The sequence below is a fragment of the Brassica oleracea genome, chromosome C4 (genome assembly GCF_000695525.1).
Source record: "Brassica oleracea var. oleracea cultivar TO1000 chromosome C4, BOL, whole genome shotgun sequence".
Classification (NCBI taxonomy): Eukaryota; Viridiplantae; Streptophyta; class Magnoliopsida; order Brassicales; family Brassicaceae; genus Brassica; species Brassica oleracea.
In genome coordinates, this window is record NC_027751.1 from 45,359,441 (window position 1) to 45,381,048 (window position 21,608).

At 36.4% G+C, this 21,608-nt stretch overlaps 2 protein-coding genes and 2 pseudogenes across 3 annotated transcripts; 2 read left to right on the forward strand and 2 right to left on the reverse strand.

Annotated features, from left to right (window-relative positions):
* Positions 1-2,517: 2,517 nt before the first annotated feature.
* On the forward strand, positions 2,518-3,862 carry LOC106339016 (annotated as a pseudogene).
* Positions 3,863-4,018: 156 nt separating this feature from the next.
* LOC106339017 lies at positions 4,019-8,491 on the reverse strand. The gene is made up of 4 exons (XM_013777856.1): positions 6,494-8,491; positions 5,575-6,292; positions 4,939-5,418; positions 4,019-4,734 (listed from the first exon to the last, which is right to left on the reverse strand). Exons 1-4 carry the CDS (start codon positions 8,489-8,491, stop codon positions 4,019-4,021), a joined length of 3,912 nt encoding a protein of 1,303 aa, XP_013633310.1.
* A 3,323-nt stretch (positions 8,492-11,814) lies between these two features.
* LOC106341385 lies at positions 11,815-15,036 on the forward strand (annotated as a pseudogene).
* Positions 15,037-19,845: 4,809 nt separating this feature from the next.
* LOC106340298 (trihelix transcription factor GT-4-like) lies at positions 19,846-20,970 on the reverse strand. Of its 2 annotated transcripts, none has more exons than XM_013779177.1 (3): positions 20,845-20,961; positions 20,314-20,562; positions 19,846-20,242 (listed from the first exon to the last, which is right to left on the reverse strand). In XM_013779177.1, the coding sequence occupies exons 2-3, from the start codon at positions 20,348-20,350 to the stop codon at positions 20,016-20,018; spliced, it is 264 nt and encodes an 87-aa protein (XP_013634631.1). In that variant the 5' UTR covers positions 20,351-20,562; positions 20,845-20,961; the 3' UTR covers positions 19,846-20,015. The 2 variants fall into 2 exon arrangements, with proteins under 2 accessions (XP_013634631.1, XP_013634630.1); XM_013779176.1 differs by having other exon boundaries at positions 19,847-20,242; positions 20,314-20,545; positions 20,845-20,970.
* Between the last annotated feature and the right edge of the window lie 638 nt (positions 20,971-21,608).

Below are 21,608 nucleotides of genomic sequence, written 5' to 3' on the forward strand. Positions count from 1 at the left end.
AAAAAAAATAATCTATTGATCACAAAATTTTAAGAGTGGTGATCTTCAAATTTCTAATAATTTATAGACGTTTTGAAAAATTCAAAATATAACATATAAAAAAATATAAATGTTTTTTATTATATATTTAATGTGATTTTTAATATCTTTTAATAATATAATTTTTTTAAAAAGAACTAAGATACAAAAATTGTTATCAAATATTTATTATTCATAATAATTAATTTTCACATATACGAAAAAATCTAAATTTTACTTTTATATTTGATTGTTTAATTTATTTTAATAATATAAAATTAAACAAAAAATGATGGAGGAGGTAAAAAATGTTATCAAATCTTTATTATTAAAATCATTAATTGTCATATATATATTAGTCATTTATGGTAATTCCGTAGGTTTGATTTAAGGAAATAAAATAACATATCATATCATTATATCATATAGTTTGACCAACTTATGTATCTAACAACATATAAAAATCGAATGTGGACCTACTTATTTTTCAATTGAATGTAATTGACTACCTAATTGAGTGTCACCTATGCATTGGAGCCTATTTTAATTAATACAAAATTGAGGTTACATCTTTTCAAATGTTCCTCAATTAATATATAGGGATATACAAGGGTTTTAGTTTAACAACCCGAAAGGAGAAGATGACTGAACAAGTCCCAAAGCCATAGTAGTGAAACAATTTAAAGATCATCTTTCTGAAAGTGTATAGAAAACAAACATGTACGAGTGCGTGCGCTTAAAGGAAGCAGAACACATGAAACCTATACACTCTCTCACTCTACTTTGTATATTAAAACATACATTTGATGATCAACACAAACATAACATCCACATCTGCACAAAGATTTTCAGTTTCGTCGAACACGTTGTGTCAAAGATGTCGACTTCCTTCTTCGTTGGGTTTGGACCAAACCGTTTGGGTGTCCATGGACATGCCCATACATGGTCTCTATTGGTCTTGGACATTTGTTTGCACCATTGTCCAATATAGACCATCCATTACTATCCAAAACTGAAATTGTCCAACTGGTCATGCCCAATTGAGCCATGGACGGACCATTTGACAACTCTAGGTTTGGTCTTGTCTAGACCTTTGTCTTTTTAATTATCTGGGTGTCTGGGACGGATCAGGTATCCGGATCCGGATCCGGATCCTTATCCGGCAGATCCATAATTTTACTATTCTTATCCGGATCTGGAGTTCTCGGATATCTGGGTGTCAGATATCTTTCTAAAAATTGTAATATCCGACGAATATCCGGATTTGGATCCTTAAAATAAATAAAATAATAATATTAATATATATAAAATATTAACAATAATTTCAAAATAAAAAAATATATAAATGTTTCTAATCATTTCTATGTATAATATTACAAGATTTACATAAAATTTACATATACTATTATAAAAATGAAAATATATTAAATAAAATTAGTTTTTATATATAAATATTACTATTTTTGAAATAGTTATTACTCCCTCTGTTTCATATTAAGTGTCATTTTGACCTTGTGAATACAGATTAAGGAAACAATTAATTTTGTATATTTCCTATATAAAAACACAATTACCTATACACCTAACCATATTTTAACCAATAGAAAAATAAATTACTGCATAAAATTAATAAATTTTGCATTGAAAATCGAAAACGACACTTATTTTGTAACGAAAAAATTTATCTACAACGATACTTAATATGAAACGGAGAGAGTAATAAAATTTACGGATCCGGATATCCGGACTAAAAAATTAAGATATCCGGATCCGGATCTAGCTTTAACGGATCCAATATTTTACTATCCGGATCCGGATTCGGCCTCTCCGGATATCCGGATTTTCGGATCGGATCCGGATCGAATCTCGGATCGAATCCAGATCTCGGATAAAAGTCTCAGGCGTAGCTTTTAGGCATCTTCTTGTATTTTGGATTTTAGGTATTTTGTTTTTTTTTTGGTAAAAATGTATTTCGGTATTTATGTTAAATTAATAAATGCAAAATAACAAACAAAGAAAATGCATGCGTGAAAAAAGAAGAAGAGAGTCTGGAGTATTTGTGAAGATGAATCATATAAAAAGATTAAAGTCCACCAAACACTTAAAATGTGATTATATAGGCTTTATTGATACATGCCCAAATATCGGCTTTAAATTTGTCATGCACAATATGTAATTCTTGATTTTTTCGTTCTTGATAATAAAGACACGGGGACTTTATTTCCAAAACAAAACCAACTCTTTGGTCCAATAAAAAGCAAATACCAAACTCTTCAAAATCAAGTCAACTGTCTCTCCGTCCAATAAAAGACAATACGAAACTGTTTGGTCCAATAAAAAACAATATCAACTCTTCGAAATCTACTCATCTGTCTCTCCGTCCAATAAAACACAATACGAACTCTTCGGTAACGTACACTAAGCTTGGCATGCAGAATGTGAATTTAATATCTTGTTCAGTTTCTCTAATTATTCACCTTTACTTTAAACCAATCATGCATGCACACACACTCTTGTTTTTCGCTTTTGTATAAGAACAGAGAGAAACTTCACTTCTCAGGGGAACCTATTTACCTCAAGTGTCTCCGCCATGGAACCACTGCGACTATTTCTGGGCGCGTTACGGGATCGACTAGCACACTTCATCGAAACTCATTGCCGATTCCGGATGAATTGATTGCTGAGATATTCTCGAGGTTGTCGTCGGAGTCCATAGCGAGATGTCGTTGCGTGTGAAAGCTCTGGTCGTCCATACTTGCCCATCAAGATTTCTCAGAGTCGTTACCAAATCTCGTGCTCGCCCTCAGCTTCTTTTCGCCTGCGATGCTTGCACGGGGGTTTTCTTCTTCTCGTCAGCTCAGCCTGAAAATCCAAAGGAGAACTCGTATGTTGTAGCCTCCAATCATCTTACTCGTTTCTCAAGTTCCTATGAACTCTGTGGTTGTACCAATGGCTTCTTTTTATATGTATCTAAGATGATCTTGATCGGGAACGAATTGCAACTTTATGTCCCATTGATGTGCAACCCTAGCACGGGACAGTTTATAACCTTACCAAAGTTGAAGTCGGGGAAGAGTTGTGGAGTGGAAAGCTATCTTGGATATGAACCCGTTGCGAATGAACTCAAGGTATTTTCAATGGAGTGGTCGCGTGTAAGCGGTGAGGTTATCTCAGTGGAGCACCAAGTTCTGAACACAGAAAAACAAGAAGTTGTCATGGAGGTGTATCCAATGTTGCACGTAAGTGGATATGCATCAGCGGTGTTATTTACTACGCAGCTTCATCCCACAGTTATTCCTTGATTTCCATGGTAGCTTGTTTTGATTTGAGGTCTGAGAAGCTTAGCTTTATCAAATTCATGGAAACTTTCAGTAAAGAAATGCATCATTCAGCTACAATAGTAAACTACAACGGCAAGTTAGGTTTGCTTATGTCGAGGGATTTTGGTCTTGTTCATCGAGCAAATGCAAGTTTTGAGCTGTGGGTTCTTCAAGACGCTGCAAAACATGAGTGGTCCAAGCTTGTCTTCGTATTACCTCCTTTGTGGAAGGATGTAGTTGTGGACACCATGTGTATCTCTGGAATGGTTGGTAAAAATGAAATCGTCTTCTCCCCGATTTATCAAAGAGACCCTTTCTATGTCATCTACTACAATGTCGAGAGTAAGACGATCACAAAAGTTGGAATCCAAGGATTGGAAGCGTTTCAGGGTAAGAGTCTCAACATCTATCTCAACTACGTTGAGAATTTGTTGGTTCCAGTCAAAGCAATAAAAGAAAACTTAAGAACACTTTGTTTTTGGGTAGAAAAAGACTACCTCTTTTTGGTTTTTCCATTAGCTTAAATAAAGATAGAAACAACTAACGTGGAGTTCAACTCCTACAAACTTGGAAATGGGAAATATGGAAGAGGTGGTTCCTAAACATAAAGGATGACCAATTCTCTTCTTATTGTGCTTGAGATAATTAGACAAAATACTGAAATAAAATGTTGGAGTGGTTTACTCCAAATACTTTTGATTGGGAATCTTGGTACGTGACGAGATCCTCCGGTTTGGTTCTGGTCCACGATCAGCTTCACTTATAGCTGCATCATTACTCCCCTCCCCAAGAATAATCTTGTCCTCAAGATTGAAATCTGGGTAGCTCTGCTTCAGTTGATCGAAATCTTCCCATGTTGCATCCTCAATTGGTAACTCTTTCCATTGTACCAGTACCTCCTTGATACGTGTGCCTGCGTCATGTGTATGTCGCACCTGCAATGTTTTCTCCGGTATGAGACGCAAAAGCCCATTCGCGCGTATTGGTGATAATGTTCCTGACGTAGGTGTAGCCTCCCCCACTCGTTTTTTGAGCAAAGAGACATGAAAGACTGAGTGAACTCGAGTACCTTCCGGAAGCTTCAGACGGTACGCAACAGGTCCCACGCGAGCCTCTACCTGGAAGGGTCCAAAGTACCTTGTAGACAGTTTTTGGCAAGTACGCTTGAAGATGGTGTGTTGCCTATAAGGTTGTAGACGCAGATAGACCCTGTCGCCTACTTCGTAAGAGACGTCCCTGCGCTTCTTATCTGCTGCTTGCTTCATTCTGTTGTTGGCACGCTCAAGGTTCAGCTTCAAGTCAGAGAGGACCTCATCTCGTGCTGCTAATTGTTCATCCAATTCCAAGACTGGCGTAGTACCAATCTCGTAATGTAAGAGTGGTGGTGGTTCGCGGCCTTAAGTTGCTTTGAACGGAGACATTCCCGTTGAGGCATGATAGGTGGTGTTATAACAATATTCGGCCCAAGGAATGAATGTGCTCCACTGCTTTGGCCGGTGATGTATGAAGCAGCGAAGGTATTGCTCGATGATTCTGTTGACAACTTCGGTTTGGCCGTCGGTTTGGGGGTGGTAAGCCGATGACAAACGCAGTTGTGTACCTGATAATCGCCACAGCTCACGCCAAAAAGTGCTGACAAAGATAGGATCACGGTCACTTACGTTAGATTTCGGCAGTCCATGTAGCTTGACGACGAACTCCAAGAACTTAGCAGCCACTGATTTTGCTGTGTACGGATGAGCAAGAGGAATGAGATGGGCGGCCTTGGTGAGGCGATCGACAACGACCATTATAGACGTGTGATTGTCGGATCGTGGGAGACCATCAACGAAGTCCATAGATAAATCCTCCCATATCTGATTTGGGATAGGCAAAGGCTGGAGCAATCCAGCTGGTGACAAGCTCTCGTACTTCGCTCGCTGACAAGTATCACAGGCAGCGACATACTCCCGCACCGTCTTGTGCATTGATGGCCAGAAAAACTGCTGAGAGAGCCGTTTGAATGTTCGCAAAGCACCTGAGTGACCTCCGATAAAAGAGTCGTGGTGCTCTTTCAGTAATGCTGTGATGAGAGGTGAACCTGGTGGAATAACAATTCGATTGTTATAGCATAACAAGCCATTGCAACGCATGTATGGTTGACCTGGAGAAGTATCAGCAAGGTCGCCAATGCGCCTGAGATAAGGATCTGTTGTGGTTGCGAGACGTAGTGTTTCCCAGAATTCTGTGTTCTAACCGGTAATGGTGTTAAGGGTGGGACTGTCTCGCCGTCGTGAAAGTGCATCTGCAGCGGCATTAGCACTTGCCGGTTTGTAAACGATTTCGTAATCATACCCCAAGAGCTTTCCCATCCACTTTTGTTGCTCCGGTGTCAGAATCCTTTGCTCAAGAAGGAAGCGTAGGCTCTTTTGATCGGTCTGTATGGTGAACCGGCGACCCATAATGTAAGGTCTCCAAGTACGGATGGCAATGACAATGGCTAGCATATCCCTGGCGTAGGTGGACCAAGTCTGTTTTGCCACGCCCAATGCTCTGCTCATGAATGCGATCGGTTGCCCATGTTGGGATAAGATAGCCCCAATACCATCTCCTGAAGCATCCGTTTGAATAATGAATGGGATGGAGAAGTCCGGTAAGGCCAACGTCGGTGTGGTAGTCATAGCGGTCTTGAGGGCCGAGAAGGCTGAATCTGCCAGTGACGTCCATTCAAATTTCCCTTTTTTCAGTAAATTAGTCAGCGGCCGAGCGATGATACGTAGCTCGGTGATAGTCGTAGGTGGAGGCCAATCAACCATAGCTTGTATCTTGGATTGATCAACTTTCACTCCTGCTGCCGGGTTGATGTGCCCCAGATACTCCTGTTCCTCACGACCAAACTCGCATTTCTTTTGCTTAACAAATAGCCGGTGTTGTTGCAGGAGAGCAAAGACGATTCGAACATGCTCTAGATGCTCCTGTCATGTACGGCTATATACCAAGATATCATCGAAGAAAACAAGGACGAACTTACAGAGATGTTCACAGAAGACTGAGTTCATGAGTGCTTGGAACGTCGATGGCGCGTTACACAGGCCGAAGGGCATGACCAAGTATTCGTAGTGTCCACTGTGGGTACGAGAGGCTGTCTTCGGAACGTCAGAAGGATGGACTCGTACCTGATGGTACCCAGCGGTGAGATCCAGTTTGGTGAAGATAGTGGCGCCATGGAGTTCGTCTAGCATGTCTTCCACCGTCGGAATTGGAAATCGATCCTTAATAGTTGACGCGTTGAGAGCTCGATAGTCTGTGCAAAATCGCCAAGATCCGTCTTTCTTCTTCACCAACAGCACCGGTGATGAGAATGGACTCGAACTGTTACGGATGAGTCCAGTTTTCAGCGTCTCGTTGACTTGTTTTTCGATTTCCTCCTTCTGAAAGTGGGCATATCGGTAGGGTCGCACGTTTACCGGATCAGAGCCCTCCTTTAGAGTAATATGATGCTCGATATCTCTTTCCGGTGGTAGTGTGGTGGGTGTATCGAAGATTCCGGTGTACTGTTGCAAGAGCATAGACATTGATTCCGGGATCGGGATGTTGTTTGTCGACGTCTGTTGAATACTCAGCGCGAAACAGGCCTGCCCTTTTTGGGCTTCACGGGCCACCTCTTTGGATTGGGCCTGTGTAATCTTTCTATTTGCGAGGCCTTGTATCCTGACCGTTTTATTGGCCCACATGAACTTCATAGTCCGTTCCTTCCAATCACATAAGGTCGGGCCCAATTGCGATAACCATTGAATTCCCAAAACGACGTCGAGACCTGTCAAGGGAAGAACATAGAGATCGACGGCGAAGGTCAGGCTATAGATCACCGTGGTTACTGCTCGATAGACGCCGTCACACCGAAGCGGATGGCCATCAGCGACTTGTACCTTGAACTCCTTGGTCGGTGAGACCTGTAGATTCAATCGATTAGCCACCTTCTCACTGATAAAATTGTGGGTTGATCCACTATCTATCAGTGCCACGAGATTCTGGCCACTGATCTTCACTGATGTGCGTAGTGTTTGTGGTGTATCCCAGCCAGTGAGAGCTTGTAGCGTTATTTCTGCTTCATCGGTTTCAGAGGTTTCCTCGTCCTCGTCGGTTTCATCTTCCGCCCCCACCATGAGAAGTAGCTGAGATTTTTGACATTTATGTCCCGGTGTATACCTCTCATCGCAGCTAAAGCAGATTCCGAGACTTCGTTTCCGCTTGAGTTTCTCCCAACTCAACCGCTTGGGTTTTGATGTCTGGTCCTCGTTGGCTGTTGAGTTGTTGTTGTTCGCATTGGGTGGTGGTGGTGGTGATGCCTGAGAACTGCGCGAGTTCCTGTTGTTGGTTGGAGTAAAGCGTCGGTTGCGCTGGAGCTGTTCATCACACATCCGTGTTAGTTCCACCGTGGCTTTCAACGTTTTCGGTTGGAACATCCTGATGCTGTCGGATATGGAATCTCTAAGTCCACCGATGTATGTACCAATGAGCGCCTTCTGTGTCCAGCCTGACACCTTAATCTGGAGCTTTTCGAACTCTCGGTGATATTCCCTCAAGGTACCGGTTTGTTGAATCTTGGAGAGAGCCTCATCAAAGTCTTCAGCAGCAGTTGGTCCAAATCGGGCCCAAAGTTCTTCCTCAAATATGTCCCACGTCACCGAGACTCCATCTTCATCGAGGGTTTTTGAAGTAGCCTGCCACCATTCATTTGCTTCCTCCTCGAAATGATACGAAGCAAAGCTGACTCTCTGCTCCAGTGGTATTTCTTGGTAAGCGAAGTATTGTTTCGCCTTGCTCACCCATGATGTCGGATCTCCTTCTCGAAACTTGGGAAATTCCATTTTTACATGCCGGTGGTTAGGTCCGTTGTGAAAAAGATTAGGAGTTTCTCCTCTCTGAACGGGGACGGAGGGTGATGGTATCCCCGATCTTCTGGCCCCTCCAGCCGCGCTCGTCTCCACTTCGTGATGACCTGCCATCGTCCCTGTTGGAATTCCTCCCTTCGGTGCAGTGGACCCTTCCTCACGCAGACTTGACACCGCATCAGTCAGCATCCTCTTGAAGGAGTCTTCCATGCCACGAAACTTTGCAGCCATCTCTTCATCGAGTTTCACATTGATCTTGGCAACCTCATCTTGTACCATCCCGATACTTGCTTCCAGGTCTGCCAATCTCTCTTTGTTGCTTGCCATAACCCTAATATAGCTTCAGGTTACAGCAAAAATGATGCTCTGATACCAAATGTTGGTCCCAGTCAAAGCAATAAAAGAAAACTTAAGAAAACTTTGTTTTTGGGTAGAAAAAGACTACTTCTTTTTGGTTTTTCCATTAGCTTAAATAAAGACAGAAACAATTAACGTGGAGTTCAACTCCTACAAACTTGGAAATGGGAAATATGGAAGAGGTGGTTCCTAAACATAAGGATGACCAATTCTTTTCTTATTGTGCTTGAGATAATTAGACAAAATACTGAAATAAAATGTTGGAGTGGTTTACTCCAAATACTTTTGATTGGGAATCTTGGTACGTGACGAGATCCTCCGGTTTGGTTCTGGTCCACGATCAGCTTCACTTATAGCTGCATCAGAATTTGAAGCTTCTTTGAAAAAAATTAAGTGAGATAAGTGTAGTTTTTGTTTGGTGTGTTTCTTTTTTAAGAATCTTGAGTTACATTGTTGGAGTGTTTATCATGTACTGTCAAAACTTCTTAAGAAATAATCGAGATTTTAAAAAGATGAAGAAGATGAACGGAAAGCAATAGATGATGATAATTCAATTATTAAGAATGTAGAACAAACTGATAAGTTGTTTTTTTCGGGTGTTTATTCTTCGAGTCTTTATCACAAGTCAAAACTTCCAAGTAAACTTTCAAAGTACCTAGTCAAATAAGCTACACTCACGCCAAAGTAGATACAATGAGATGTGGCATATATACTAACCCCCCTCCTGCTGTGAGAGAATGTAGTTGAAGTGGCCAAGTTATACTGTTTTTGAATGGCTGGTACCAACGAAATCATCTTGTCGCCGTTATCCTTCTGGCATTTTCTATATTTTCGACAACAACTTCTAGAGGCGAACTTTCCGAGGGGTGTTCATCCAAGGAATATATGCGTTTAAGCATCGTAGAATTCACAGCTAAGTACACCATGTAGAGGCCGTCAAGCTTTACGAAATGTTAAGTGAATTCGAAACTTGTGATTGTACAAGAATCATGGCTTCTAAGTTCATCTTTCTTGGCTTTTTCTGGTTAGATAAAAAGAGTTTATGTAAAAAACTTATTTTGAGGAACAAATATATCAATAGAAAGAGCTATTTTTCTGGTTAGATAAATAGATTTTATGAAAATATCACAATCTTATTATATAAAGTTTGGTTCTTCAAAATTGTTAATTAACATAATCGCTACATATGGAAATTATATATTTTAAAATTGCTAATCAACATAATACTCTTATTATTTTCATGTAAAGAAAATGAATAATATTACATTTTTAAGCTTCCACGTATTATTTTTACAAAACATAATAGTATTTACATGAAAAGTATTACATGAGTATTTTTTTTTAATTTCTTGATACAACTCAACTTTTTATTATCCTTATTACATCATATGATGTTAACATGATTTTTAATTTTGAAGTTGTTGTCGTACATGACTACATGAGTATGTGTGAATATGATAAATATAGGTTTGTATGTATAAGCAAAAATATTTAAATAATAAACAGATTTTTTTCTATTAAAAATAAAATGGTTGTATAAAAATCTAAAATAAAAACTAATTATAAAATAATTAATTTCCTTTTAAAAGTCAAAATAAAATAAAAATGTAAAAATAATCTTATAATTAACTAACTTTAATTTTTAATAATTTTGGGTTAAAAAAAATATAAACCAAAATTAGCTTCAAATATTTTCCTTAATATGATTGTGGCATGTGTCAATTAAAAAAATTAGATAGTGAATGTGTCAATAAAAACTGTCATTATGTGAAAATAACCTATTATTTTCCTAAATTCCTAAATAAAAGAGATTTCTAAAAAAAAATTCTTTTCTAATCTTACCCAATTAAGATTTACAATCCTGACCATAGAGAATTGTAAAATTTTATTTAATAGTAATTTATATTTAAGAAAAAATAATGGTAAACATGATAGTAAAAATTAATTAATTAACAAGAAAATTTGTAAAAATATTAGTGATAATAAAAAATGAATTTTGAAAATGGAAACTTTTAAAATAGTTAATATTAACTGGAAATAATTATTTGATAGAAATTTTATTTTTCTAAATCCTAGACAAAATATAATTGTAAAATATTATGTAATATTAATTTCCTTTTCTAAAATCCTTAAAAACTCTAAAAGAATATTTGATAGTTGTTTTCTTTTTAAAAAAAAATCCTATACAAAAAAAAATTTGTATCACATTTTTAAGTCCCAACCAAAAGAGAATTTTAAAATTTTATTTGATAATATTTTTAAGAGAGTATTTGATGATGAACATGATACTAAAATATTATTTAATTACCAAAAAAGTATAAATTAGTATTGATACGAATTGTAAAAATATTAATTTTAATTTTTTTTATTAATAACTAAAAATAATTATTTGATAGCATTTGTTTTTTCCTGAAATTCTACAGAGAAGATAACTGTAATAGATTATATAATAGTAATTTTCTTTTTCTGAAATCTTAAACAAAACTGTAAAAGGGTATTTACTATTATTTTTTAATTTTTTAATTGTAAATAAAAAGGAGAATTATAAAATAGAATGTTTTCCTTTTCAAAAAAATCCTAACAAAATAAAATGTTAAAGACTTATTTAATAAAACATTAAATTAATACAGAAGAACATGTATAATGTTGTCATTGACTAGATTGATGTATTTGAATTTTATTTCTTTTTACTTTTCATTCAATTTCTTATTTTGGGTTGTGTTCACTTTAAACGTTTAGGTATATAGTATTTTCTCTAATCCTAAGTACAAAGGTTATAACAATTCATCTATGCACTATGATTATAAAATACAAATGTTAAGTTTGAACTTGATGACAAAAATAAAAGAAAAGTTGAATTTATGTGTAAAAACGGGTTTAATTATAAAATATATCTCAAACAACAAATGAAAAAAAAACAATAATAAAATTTATTATTTTATAGTTTTTATTAAATTAAAACATCAAACAAAACCTATTGCAACGCAACAGACTCATATCTTGTCAATTATAAAGCATGGATAAGAAGAAAAAAAAAGGTTTTAGAAAACTAACTTTTTTGTTTTATTATTTTGTCTTTTTAAAGATCTAAATAAGTAAAAAAAATTGTTTTGTGCGGAAACTTGTCATAATCTAAACAAGCAATATGCTAGGTATATATAATGAGATGGAGAGCCATGCCGTGGAACCAAATCCTTTGCTTTGTATCCCAAGATAAACCCTAATTTCTACACCGGAACTAGAATATGGCTGGCTGTGAATCTCAGATCTATCACGAGCGACAACGACTGCAATTTTGCCTCTTGCACTCCCTTAACAATCTATTTCAGGTGATCCATATTTTTCAGTATTCAATTTCATCTTGCTAATTAATAATGTGAAATTAGGGTTTGAGAGTTTTGTTATTGCTCTTGTTTTTACTTAGGACAAGGACGCATTCACGCGAGAAGGCCTGGACTCAATCTCTGAGGTAGGCCTGGGCATTTGGGTCTTCGGGTCGGGTATTGTCGGGTCCGGGTCCTTCGGGTCCTAGCAATTTAGACCCATATAGGTACCTATAACTTTTCGGGTCAGGTCTTGTCGGGTCCGGTTCGGTTCGGGTCTATAATTTCAATACCCGTAAAATACCCAAAATTTTCGGGTATATTTCGGATCCGGGTTGGTTCGGGTATTTAGTACCCGAAATAGACCCGAAATACCCAAACTGGACCCGAAAACTCTAAAAATATCTGAAGAACCGCAAACATACCCAAAATTTTATTCAAAATCAGACCCGAAAACCCAAAACATACCCGAATTTTACCCGAATACCCAAATTATATTTTCTAAAAATCTAAAATTTCACCAAAAACCTACAATTATACCCGAAAATCCAAACCCGAACCGGAACCGATGATCCTTGCCAAGAAACGTGGACACCTCTCTCTTTACTCCTCAAGCCTCACCACAACACGCTCACCGGGAACTACGACGTAAACGTGATGATTGCAGCTCTTGAAGGAAAAGGCAAGAGTGTTGAGTGGCATGACAAGCGTTATGGAGCTTACTCGATTAATCTTGGTGCAGATACTCTAATGGGTATCGTGTTGAACGTTCCGGTCACGCGATATGTGGGACTTTGGAGAAGCAGGCGTTGGGTTGTGATGAGAAAAATCAATGGAGTATGGTATAATTTGGATTGTGATCTTACTGTGCCACAGCCGTTTACAAGCGAAGATCAAGTCAAGGGGTTTTTGGATCAAAATCTGAGTTTAGGTGGAGAGATTTTGCTAGTGAACAATGCTTAAACATCAACACAATGGCATGTACTGATGTACCAGCTCCTGTCTTGTAGTTTAAATTTTATTTAACCATATAGGCCATGAAATAAAAAATCGTTACCATTATATATATATTTACTCTAATTGCAGATTAACCCTGCTTTTTCTCAGTTATCCATGAGACTTTCTAGCTGAAATACAGATAGATGATCAATTACGCGATTACGTAAGACTGCATTTGTATTCAAGAAATAAATCTTCTTGATATTTCAAATTCATTTTTTGATTTTTCTAGATATGAGTATTATTCAATGAATAAGTAATTTAAGAAACAGGGTTGTACATAGGGATGTCAAAATAGATAAAAGTGAATAGGTCAATCCAACTCAATCACACCATGCATTTTAATGGATAAATTATGTATAAATGGATGAACGATAAAACGGATTTATGAATTACCCATAACCAAACCAATATAAACTCGAATCAAATATATAAACAAAAGATAATCAACCAACATTTTAAACCAACTTTACTAAACTAAGTTTAATTTATTTTTCTCATATATCTAAAATAATTTTAACAAATCAAATATAACCTAAACTTCTCATATATATATAATATATATATATATAGACATTGTATATATCTCTGTTGTTTTAATAAACTAAATATGAAGATGAAGTTAAAGGGTTCTTGGATGTGATGTGTGCGAACAACCGATAGAGTATGGAACGTGGATAGTAATCTCTATGTGCCAAAGCCCTTCAAAGATGAAGATGAAGTTAAAGGGTTCTTGGATCATAATCTGAGTTCAGGTTCAGAGATCTTACTAGTGAAAAATGCTTCAAGGTCAAGAACGTGAGTTTCATTTTCATCATAGATCATTGTTCTTCTCTCAATGCAATATTTTTATTTATTTATTTGAGAACTGCTCTCAATGCAATTTCTCACGTGTAAATGGTTACTATGCAAAGTATGATGTTTATTGTCACTTGTAAGTCATGAAACTGCGTCGGTACTATTTGCTTTTGAGGTTCGTGTGTCTACCATTGACCTTTCTCTTCTCTTCTCTTTTCTTTTTCTTAATTAGCCTCATACTCAAGGAAGGTATTTATTTGCGATCTATAAAGGTAAGTTTACATTGGCCTCTCCGAGAGTCAAAAGAGTTTGTCCACATTTCTTTTATGCACACACATGAGTGATCATCAACCCGAAAGCTTATTAGAAAGAACCTTCTCGCTTAAACAAATGGTTTTATTCCCTTTGTGTACCACTATATAATTACTTTCCATGGTGGCAATGTAGAAAAGCTAGACAAAGTCTTGATCTTTTGCTCTTGGGCTATCTTTGTTTTTCCAAACTTCGGCGCTAGAGATTCTGATATCTTTATATCTGTTAGTTATTTCAATTCTTTTCACATAAAGTATCTCAAAATAAGTTTGAAATTGAACTTACTTTATTTTTCCATTTGTATAAGATGTTAGTGTCTACACTAATCATTCCTAAAGTGTAATTATGTCATTAATGCTAAATTATTAATAATCAATGGCTTCTCTAGTCTCTACCTGAACTCTATCAGGTAACTGTTTCAGGCTTTCAGCATCGATCCCTTTATATTATATAAACCCCTCACTCTCCTCAACTCTGTTCTCATAAACTGCTCTCACTCTCTTTAGATATGTCGGCTACAGGAACAAAACGGCGCAATGCAAACACTAGACCAGTAACTTGTGTTAAGCAATCCTCAGTCAAGGGATCGTATGGTAAGAGTCCGGGATGCACAACAAGCTGTGGCTTGAGGCTACCGAGGAAAACAGAAGCCACTGCAGCAAGACTAGTCAAGCTTCTCAGCTGTAAACTCGTTAAAGGGTTACGTCTAGTGGTGACGAGGAAGAAGAAGAAGAAGAAGAAGAAGAGGTCGCCACCATTGAAGCCTTCTTCCACTGGAAGATCTCAGCCTTCGGTCATCTCTGTCCCTAATGATACCTGTAGATCAGAGGCCATAGAAGACTGCATACAGTTCATAAACTCCTCAACCTCCTTCATAAGATCAAGTTCTGTCAGTGGCCGTACATCTTAAGCTTTTAGTCATACCCATAAATTTTCAAGATTCTCTTGTATTTTGATCACTCGTTGGCGACGCAAGCATATTAGAGAACTGAATGTATTATCTACATAATAGAATATATATATAGTCATATAGAGCATAAGAGAGATGTATTTAAGTGATCATGTGAGCTTCGTTTATGTACAAAAAGTCATCTTTATATCTTTTGTGTTTAGCCTAAATTGAAATCAATCATATGCTTTTGTAGGAACTCAAAAATTATCAAGTCCTAATAGTGTTGTAGGATATGACCAGTTGCGTATGTGCCAAGAACTCCAGCATTGTTAGACAGACCAAGTAACCCTCCCTGACCACAACAATAACAACAACGTGAATACATTAATTTGTTTTTGAGTAGCATGATTGGTTTCGACTTAAAATGGTAATTGCCCACTTAGAGCATCATTAACCTGACAACACATAATGGGGTGCTTAAAATTTTTTATTTTTTTTATTTTTTTTCCTGACTAAAAAAATTAAAAAATTAAAAAATAGATCAATTGCGGACTGCCACGTATCAGTAGGATCCGCAAACAGTGCAAGCAACGGTGCTTAAAATAGACTGCAGAAGAACTGGTGCTTAAAATTTTGTAGGATCCGCTCTGGGACCCACCCACTATTATATTATATTTTGTTAAGCACCTTCCATAAACACTTGGGGTTAAAGATGCGCTTACAGATTATCTTTGACCAGACTGCGAGAACGCATCAGTCTTTTGGCAATGAGGCATGCACAAAACGGCCATTGCTGAAGAAACTATGTATTTCAGCTATGTTAGAGCACAATTATTGGGGTTTGTTAATGGGTTTTTCTCCCTGTAGGCCCCACAAATTTTCTTAAAATCGGTCACCCAAAGCGTGAAATGAGAACCTCTTACCATGGGTTTTTGCACTGTTTCCGGGTTCCACCGACACGTGACGATCCACGATTGGTACACTTTTTAATTTTTTTTTTAATCCGAAAAAAATAATAAAAGAAAAATTAAGAAATCCTATTGGAGTTTAGGGATAAAGATGCTCTTACTTTTACTAAATTGCATTGAAATATTCCTTTTTCATGAAGCTCGTGGCTGCTGGTGGTCGGATATTGGTTGAGTGAAGAAGCAGGAAGTAAACGGTTAACAGAATTATTGGAAGTCCATTACGTCTACTAATCTAAGAATATGAGCTTAGCATCAAGCCCATAAGTGGCCCAAATAAATACAGTATGGAAATTGCAAGATTAAACTTTTGCCAAAATAGTATTATGAATTAGAGAAGATGATTGTTAAAGGCAAAGGCAAATCTTATGAACTTTGAAGTAGGCCTATCAAAACAACAGAAATGCAATAACAATTATTTAATCACCCGTACGTTAAATAATATTTAAGGATATGAACAGTGATCAACTTTATGTGGAATAAAGGAAGGAGCCAACTAATCCTCCCACTAATTGCGTTAATAAAGATGCGAAAATTATTATTTCTGGTGCGGGAATTATATTTATTTAACTTGGCCCCGACTGAAAAAAAATATAAACATCCAAATCTCCTAAACATTAATAGCCATATCCCATATTAAGTACATTCTCGGTTTGTTGACAAAACAATTATGCGACAACGTCTTTAGTTTTACCCCAAGATAAACACGGCAGTATTCTGTTCGTTTTATAACGCAATGTGACGCAATGTTCATACGTTCTGTTTTCTATAGTTTTTTTTAACTTTAACATTTTATCCAAGAAAATATGTACTTTCAAATTTATGTATTTTTGTTAGTTGATACATATAACTTTATATTTTTAAATAATATTTTTTTTCTAAAATACTAGTATAATTATAATCAAATTTCAATTTCTTTTTTAAATATGCACAAAAATCTGAAAACTATTAATTTTAAAAGGAGAGTATTTAGAACATGAATGCTAGTTTTTTTTTGCAACAAACTACTAGTATTTAGAACATGAATGCTAGTTATATCATTTAAAATTTCTATGTTTGATTATATTAGTAATAAAATGAGATAATATATTTTCTTTATGATGTAAATTATGCAATCATTCACTAATATTGGCTTCTCAATATTCAGCTGTTAAGTAGTTTTTATTAAAATTTTCAATTATTTAAAACATAAAACCATTTTAATTAGTAAAACTAGAGTAAAAGACTTTCACTGAGAATCGAATCCAAGAAGGAAATGATCGAGTTGATGTCATGTCCAAAGTTATATATATGTACCATGAAGAATTACACAGAAAATTATATGGTACTAATTAGTACTTATTTCTAATAAAACCATGTTAACATCTCTGCCTTCTTACCTAAAGCTGTGTAATTGAATGTATGAAAACAATCATTGAATCATATGTAGATAGGAAAAAAAGCACATTAACCAAACATGTATCAAAATCATAATTAGAAGAATATTTTTTAACATACGGAACAACTGTAATACAGTCGTAATTAACAAAAACATATAGGTATATGTAAAAAAATCCGTTACTATTAACTATTGTGTGGTGCAATGTGGTTTATAAACATTTGAAGCCTTAGTTTTTTATTTATTAATGCCGGTCCCAGAGCAAGGGATGAGCAGAATGATGCAAGATCATCGAAGATGTCCCGGCTTGTCTACCGCAAGTGCTCCATAGCTTAGGCTTTATGACTACCACTTTTACTTATTTTGTTTTTCTAAGTCCTCATTATTATTGTGTCATCAAATAATTCCTTATTTGCATGCGCTATCCAATTAAAAGGAGCTAATAATACCGACAACCTTTGCTATACATTCCATGTGGTAATTAGTTGTTCTGAAATCAAAACTAGACTTCAGATTTTAGATCTAGTTTTGGCATAATCTTAAGGTGAAAACTAAAACCTAGCCAAGCATAGCTCGTCAGTAAAGACGTCCAATTCCGTAAGACAAATAGAAGAGTAAGGCTCATTTACCACTTTTGTTCTCCTCCTACTTTTGCTTACCTACGTTGCATGGAATCAGAAGCGGATACGTGGAAGCGGAAGCGGAAGTGTTTGAAAACTTAGAAGCGAATTTTTAAAAATATTTAGGAAGCGGATACGTTTTGGAAGCGTTTATATATATATATATATATATATAATTTATGTATAGTTTTTAAAATCACGTAAAATATTAATATTGAATAACTTAATAAAAAGATGAATTTATTATGTTCAAGATCAAATATTTATTATGTTCAAGAGCAAATATATAAATTTTTATCTTCATGTTTATATTCACAAACTCCATCAATGATATTCATAATTAATTAACTATGTTTTTTATTAAACTAAGTTTTCAGTACATACCTAATATTCTAAAAATTTAAATGTGTGACCTCTTATGTTCTTTAAACTATATTTGCAAGCTTTCTAAGAAACTATATTTGCAAGCATAATTCTTTGTTATTAAGATCTTCCAAATTAAAGCCTTTAAAAAAAAAAAATCTTCCAAACTAAAAATAGACTATTAGTGACTCAAAGTTATTTAATAAATAATATTGTGCAGAACATTAAACATATTTATCTAATGTTTTGTTTATATAATTTTACGTTATTAGTTCTAGTTCTAATACTGTGTGAGAAATAAAACCAAATTGAACCTAGATGACTAAAAGAAATTGGTTAAGCCTCAAAAATTAAAACCAAAAGAACAAATACGTGGACACGTAAGCTTCTTCATTGTGGATGTTGTTGTTTTATAAACCATCGGCCATTGAAAATACAGATCACGTTTCCGATTAACATGTTGCCGCTTCCAAATCAGAAACGTACGTTTCCTCCACGTTTCCAATCATTGTTTTTTGGAAACCGCGTTTCCGTTGCGATTCCAAGTGCTTCCCACCGCTTCCGTATCCGCTTCCGGTTCGGAGTCGGGAATCAGAGCCTGAGTGGCGATTCCATGCAACACAGTTGCTTACCATTTCCTCGATTAGTCACAATTAAAGTGGTATATCTCCAAAAAAAGTGGTATATCTCTTACCGCGCCCAACTAGAAATATAATAATTAAAAGCGCATGTTAAATATCAGGACCGTACACTTAGAGCATGCGCAACGGTGAGACTCATTGGAGTCCTTAGCGACAAGGGCTTTTCGGATTAATCTTAGATATTTTGGATTTTCTAAAAAAAAAAAAAAAAAAAGATGACCATTCACGGGCCGCCACGTAGTCGTGGGAACCCGCAAATAGTACAAAGATTCACTAAGAAAGAGTCCTTATTTAGGAATTTTAAGGATTGAATCCTTAGCTTTTGGTGGGTTCCACTGATTATTTAATTATTTTTTTCCTAAGGACTCTCACTTAATGATTCTCGTTGCGCATGCTCTTAGGCCGTAAACAGCGGTAAGAGCGAAGGCCGTAAACAGAGGTAAGAGCGAAGAGGTAAAAATAAGAAACACAAACTTAAGCCGTAAGAAACAATGCTTTCCGAGTGGAGGGAGACAGGAAGAGCTTCTTAGAGCAAGTTCATTGGTTAGAGACCCTTATAGACTCTAATGAATAAATTAGTAGTTAACTTTACGATTTGAAAAGTTTAGAACCCTTGTTAGTTTAATTAATTTTCTCATTGTCCAATCTTAAATTTTTTTTTTTTTTTTAAATTGAATTATTGGAACCATAGAAACCAAAGTGTATATTCGGTTTTGTCATTGTAATTGCGTATGTCTTCCCATTGTTTTAGCTAAGTTTGTTTGATGTATTGCCGTATATGGACACAGATGTGGCTATTCAATTTACAGATGGTTAAGCTACACGCGTTTGACACCAAGCTAAGGAGAAGAAACCTGAAACCTCTAACTACATTCACGTTGAAATGTCTATTTAACTGCAACGTTTCTCCTTCTTTGCAGATTCACTTAACTCAAAAAGGAACTGACGAATGGGATCATGTCGTTTGATGATCCTAACTTTATGCTTGTTCAATAGTTTACCAGCTTTCTCATTGTCTCTGTCCCTTGCAATAACCATTTTGTTTACCAACCAAACAACATATCTTGGATTAAGCTTTTTAAAAGTCTATCAGTCTCTGACCATATTTACAAAAAAAGGGAGTCTATCTTCTAGCTTTCTGCGGTACTTATTTTCTCATCTCATTCCACGGTACAAGACACCAGGTTGAAGATCATCCATACTATCTACATTCCTAACCATACCGTCTATGTTCCTAAACCCTCCATCAAACTCTCTCAGACATGTCCATCCTCTTCGTCCCAAGAACTCTCTGTAATCCTCTTCCGTGTAAAACACCTTCTCCTCTTGATGAACCGGTAACGGATCAGACTCATCATAGTGGCACACTCTAACAGCTATTCCTGCATTTTTTGGATATAAATACTGAGAAAAAACCACAAACCAGAAGAGAAAGAAAAAAAGACTTACTTACCTTCATCGACACGGAGTGTATAGTTCCCTAGAGGCATGTCTCGGTCAAGAGAGCGTACCACCTGTTCGTCATCTTCCAGCCAAAAAGCTCACCTTGTTCTCAATCTAAACGTGGATCTAATAGCTTCCTTGATGGCTTCAGGCTTCAGCTGTACCATCGATCCCAACTCTTCTTGTATAGTCTCCATATTTCACCGTTATGATCTTCCCCACAAACGGCTGTCCATCACTGCCTGCTTATATAACATGACTATGAAACCAGACAAAACACAAGTGCAACATAAAGCTCGATGAAAGCATAAAATTCTTGCCGTTTCCAGCGAACACTTAAACTACTTCCAAAAATCAAGCTACACTGCTAATGTAAGAGCCTAGAACCAAAGAAGCTAATAAACTAACTAAGTACCAAAACTAATCATAGCCTCAGGAGGAAGAAGACAAGAACAGCGGATCACGAACAGAGAATGGGAAAAAAACAAAATCGACAAAGCAGTAACAAAAACGGGAAATCAAAAGGATGATTTTCCATTACCGATAAGGAGATCGAGATGAGATTCGAGAGAGAAGCTGGAGTAGAGAGAAGCCGGAGAGATCGAGAATGAAGAGGAAGACAAAACTGATTTAGGACCTTCGAGGAAGGAGAGATAGAAATTAATGGGGTCCAATTGTTGATCGATATGTAACGGTTTCTTACCAGTTCTAAAAATTTCACGTTAAGCAGCGGTTCTTTACTTTTTTTTGTCTTTTTCATTTATTTATTTTTCTCCTTTGTTTAAAACATGCGTTGAGAGACCCTAAGAGCAGCATTATCACTGACTCTTAACCCAACTATTCTCCTAAATCCAATTAAAAAACAATTAAGAAAAGACAGAAGCCCAAGACTCGCCTCTTGCGGAAGGCCTGGAAGGCCCGCCTCTTAGTGACATGTGTCACCATAACGCGACGTCTCTGTCTCTCTCTCATCTCTCTCATCTCTCTTTCTCTCCCGAGAGGACTGATTCGGTTTGATTTCGAAACTTCCACCACCGGAATCGCCGCCGTCTCAGTTGCTTCATCTCCTCCTCCGTTGACAAATTGAAGAAAGTGGTAGAGGAAGGTAATGCCTACGGAGCTTTGCAGATGTACAAATCCTTCAGTGCCAGGTTCCTTCATTACCCAATTCATCAAGTATCGAAATACCTCTTTTTGATTCTGTTAATCGGTTAAAGTTTGGATCTTTGATGTTGTTTCTTACTTTTGAATATGAGATTAAAAGCATTAGCCTTTTTTTTTGTTTGCTCGGCAGATATGTTACGG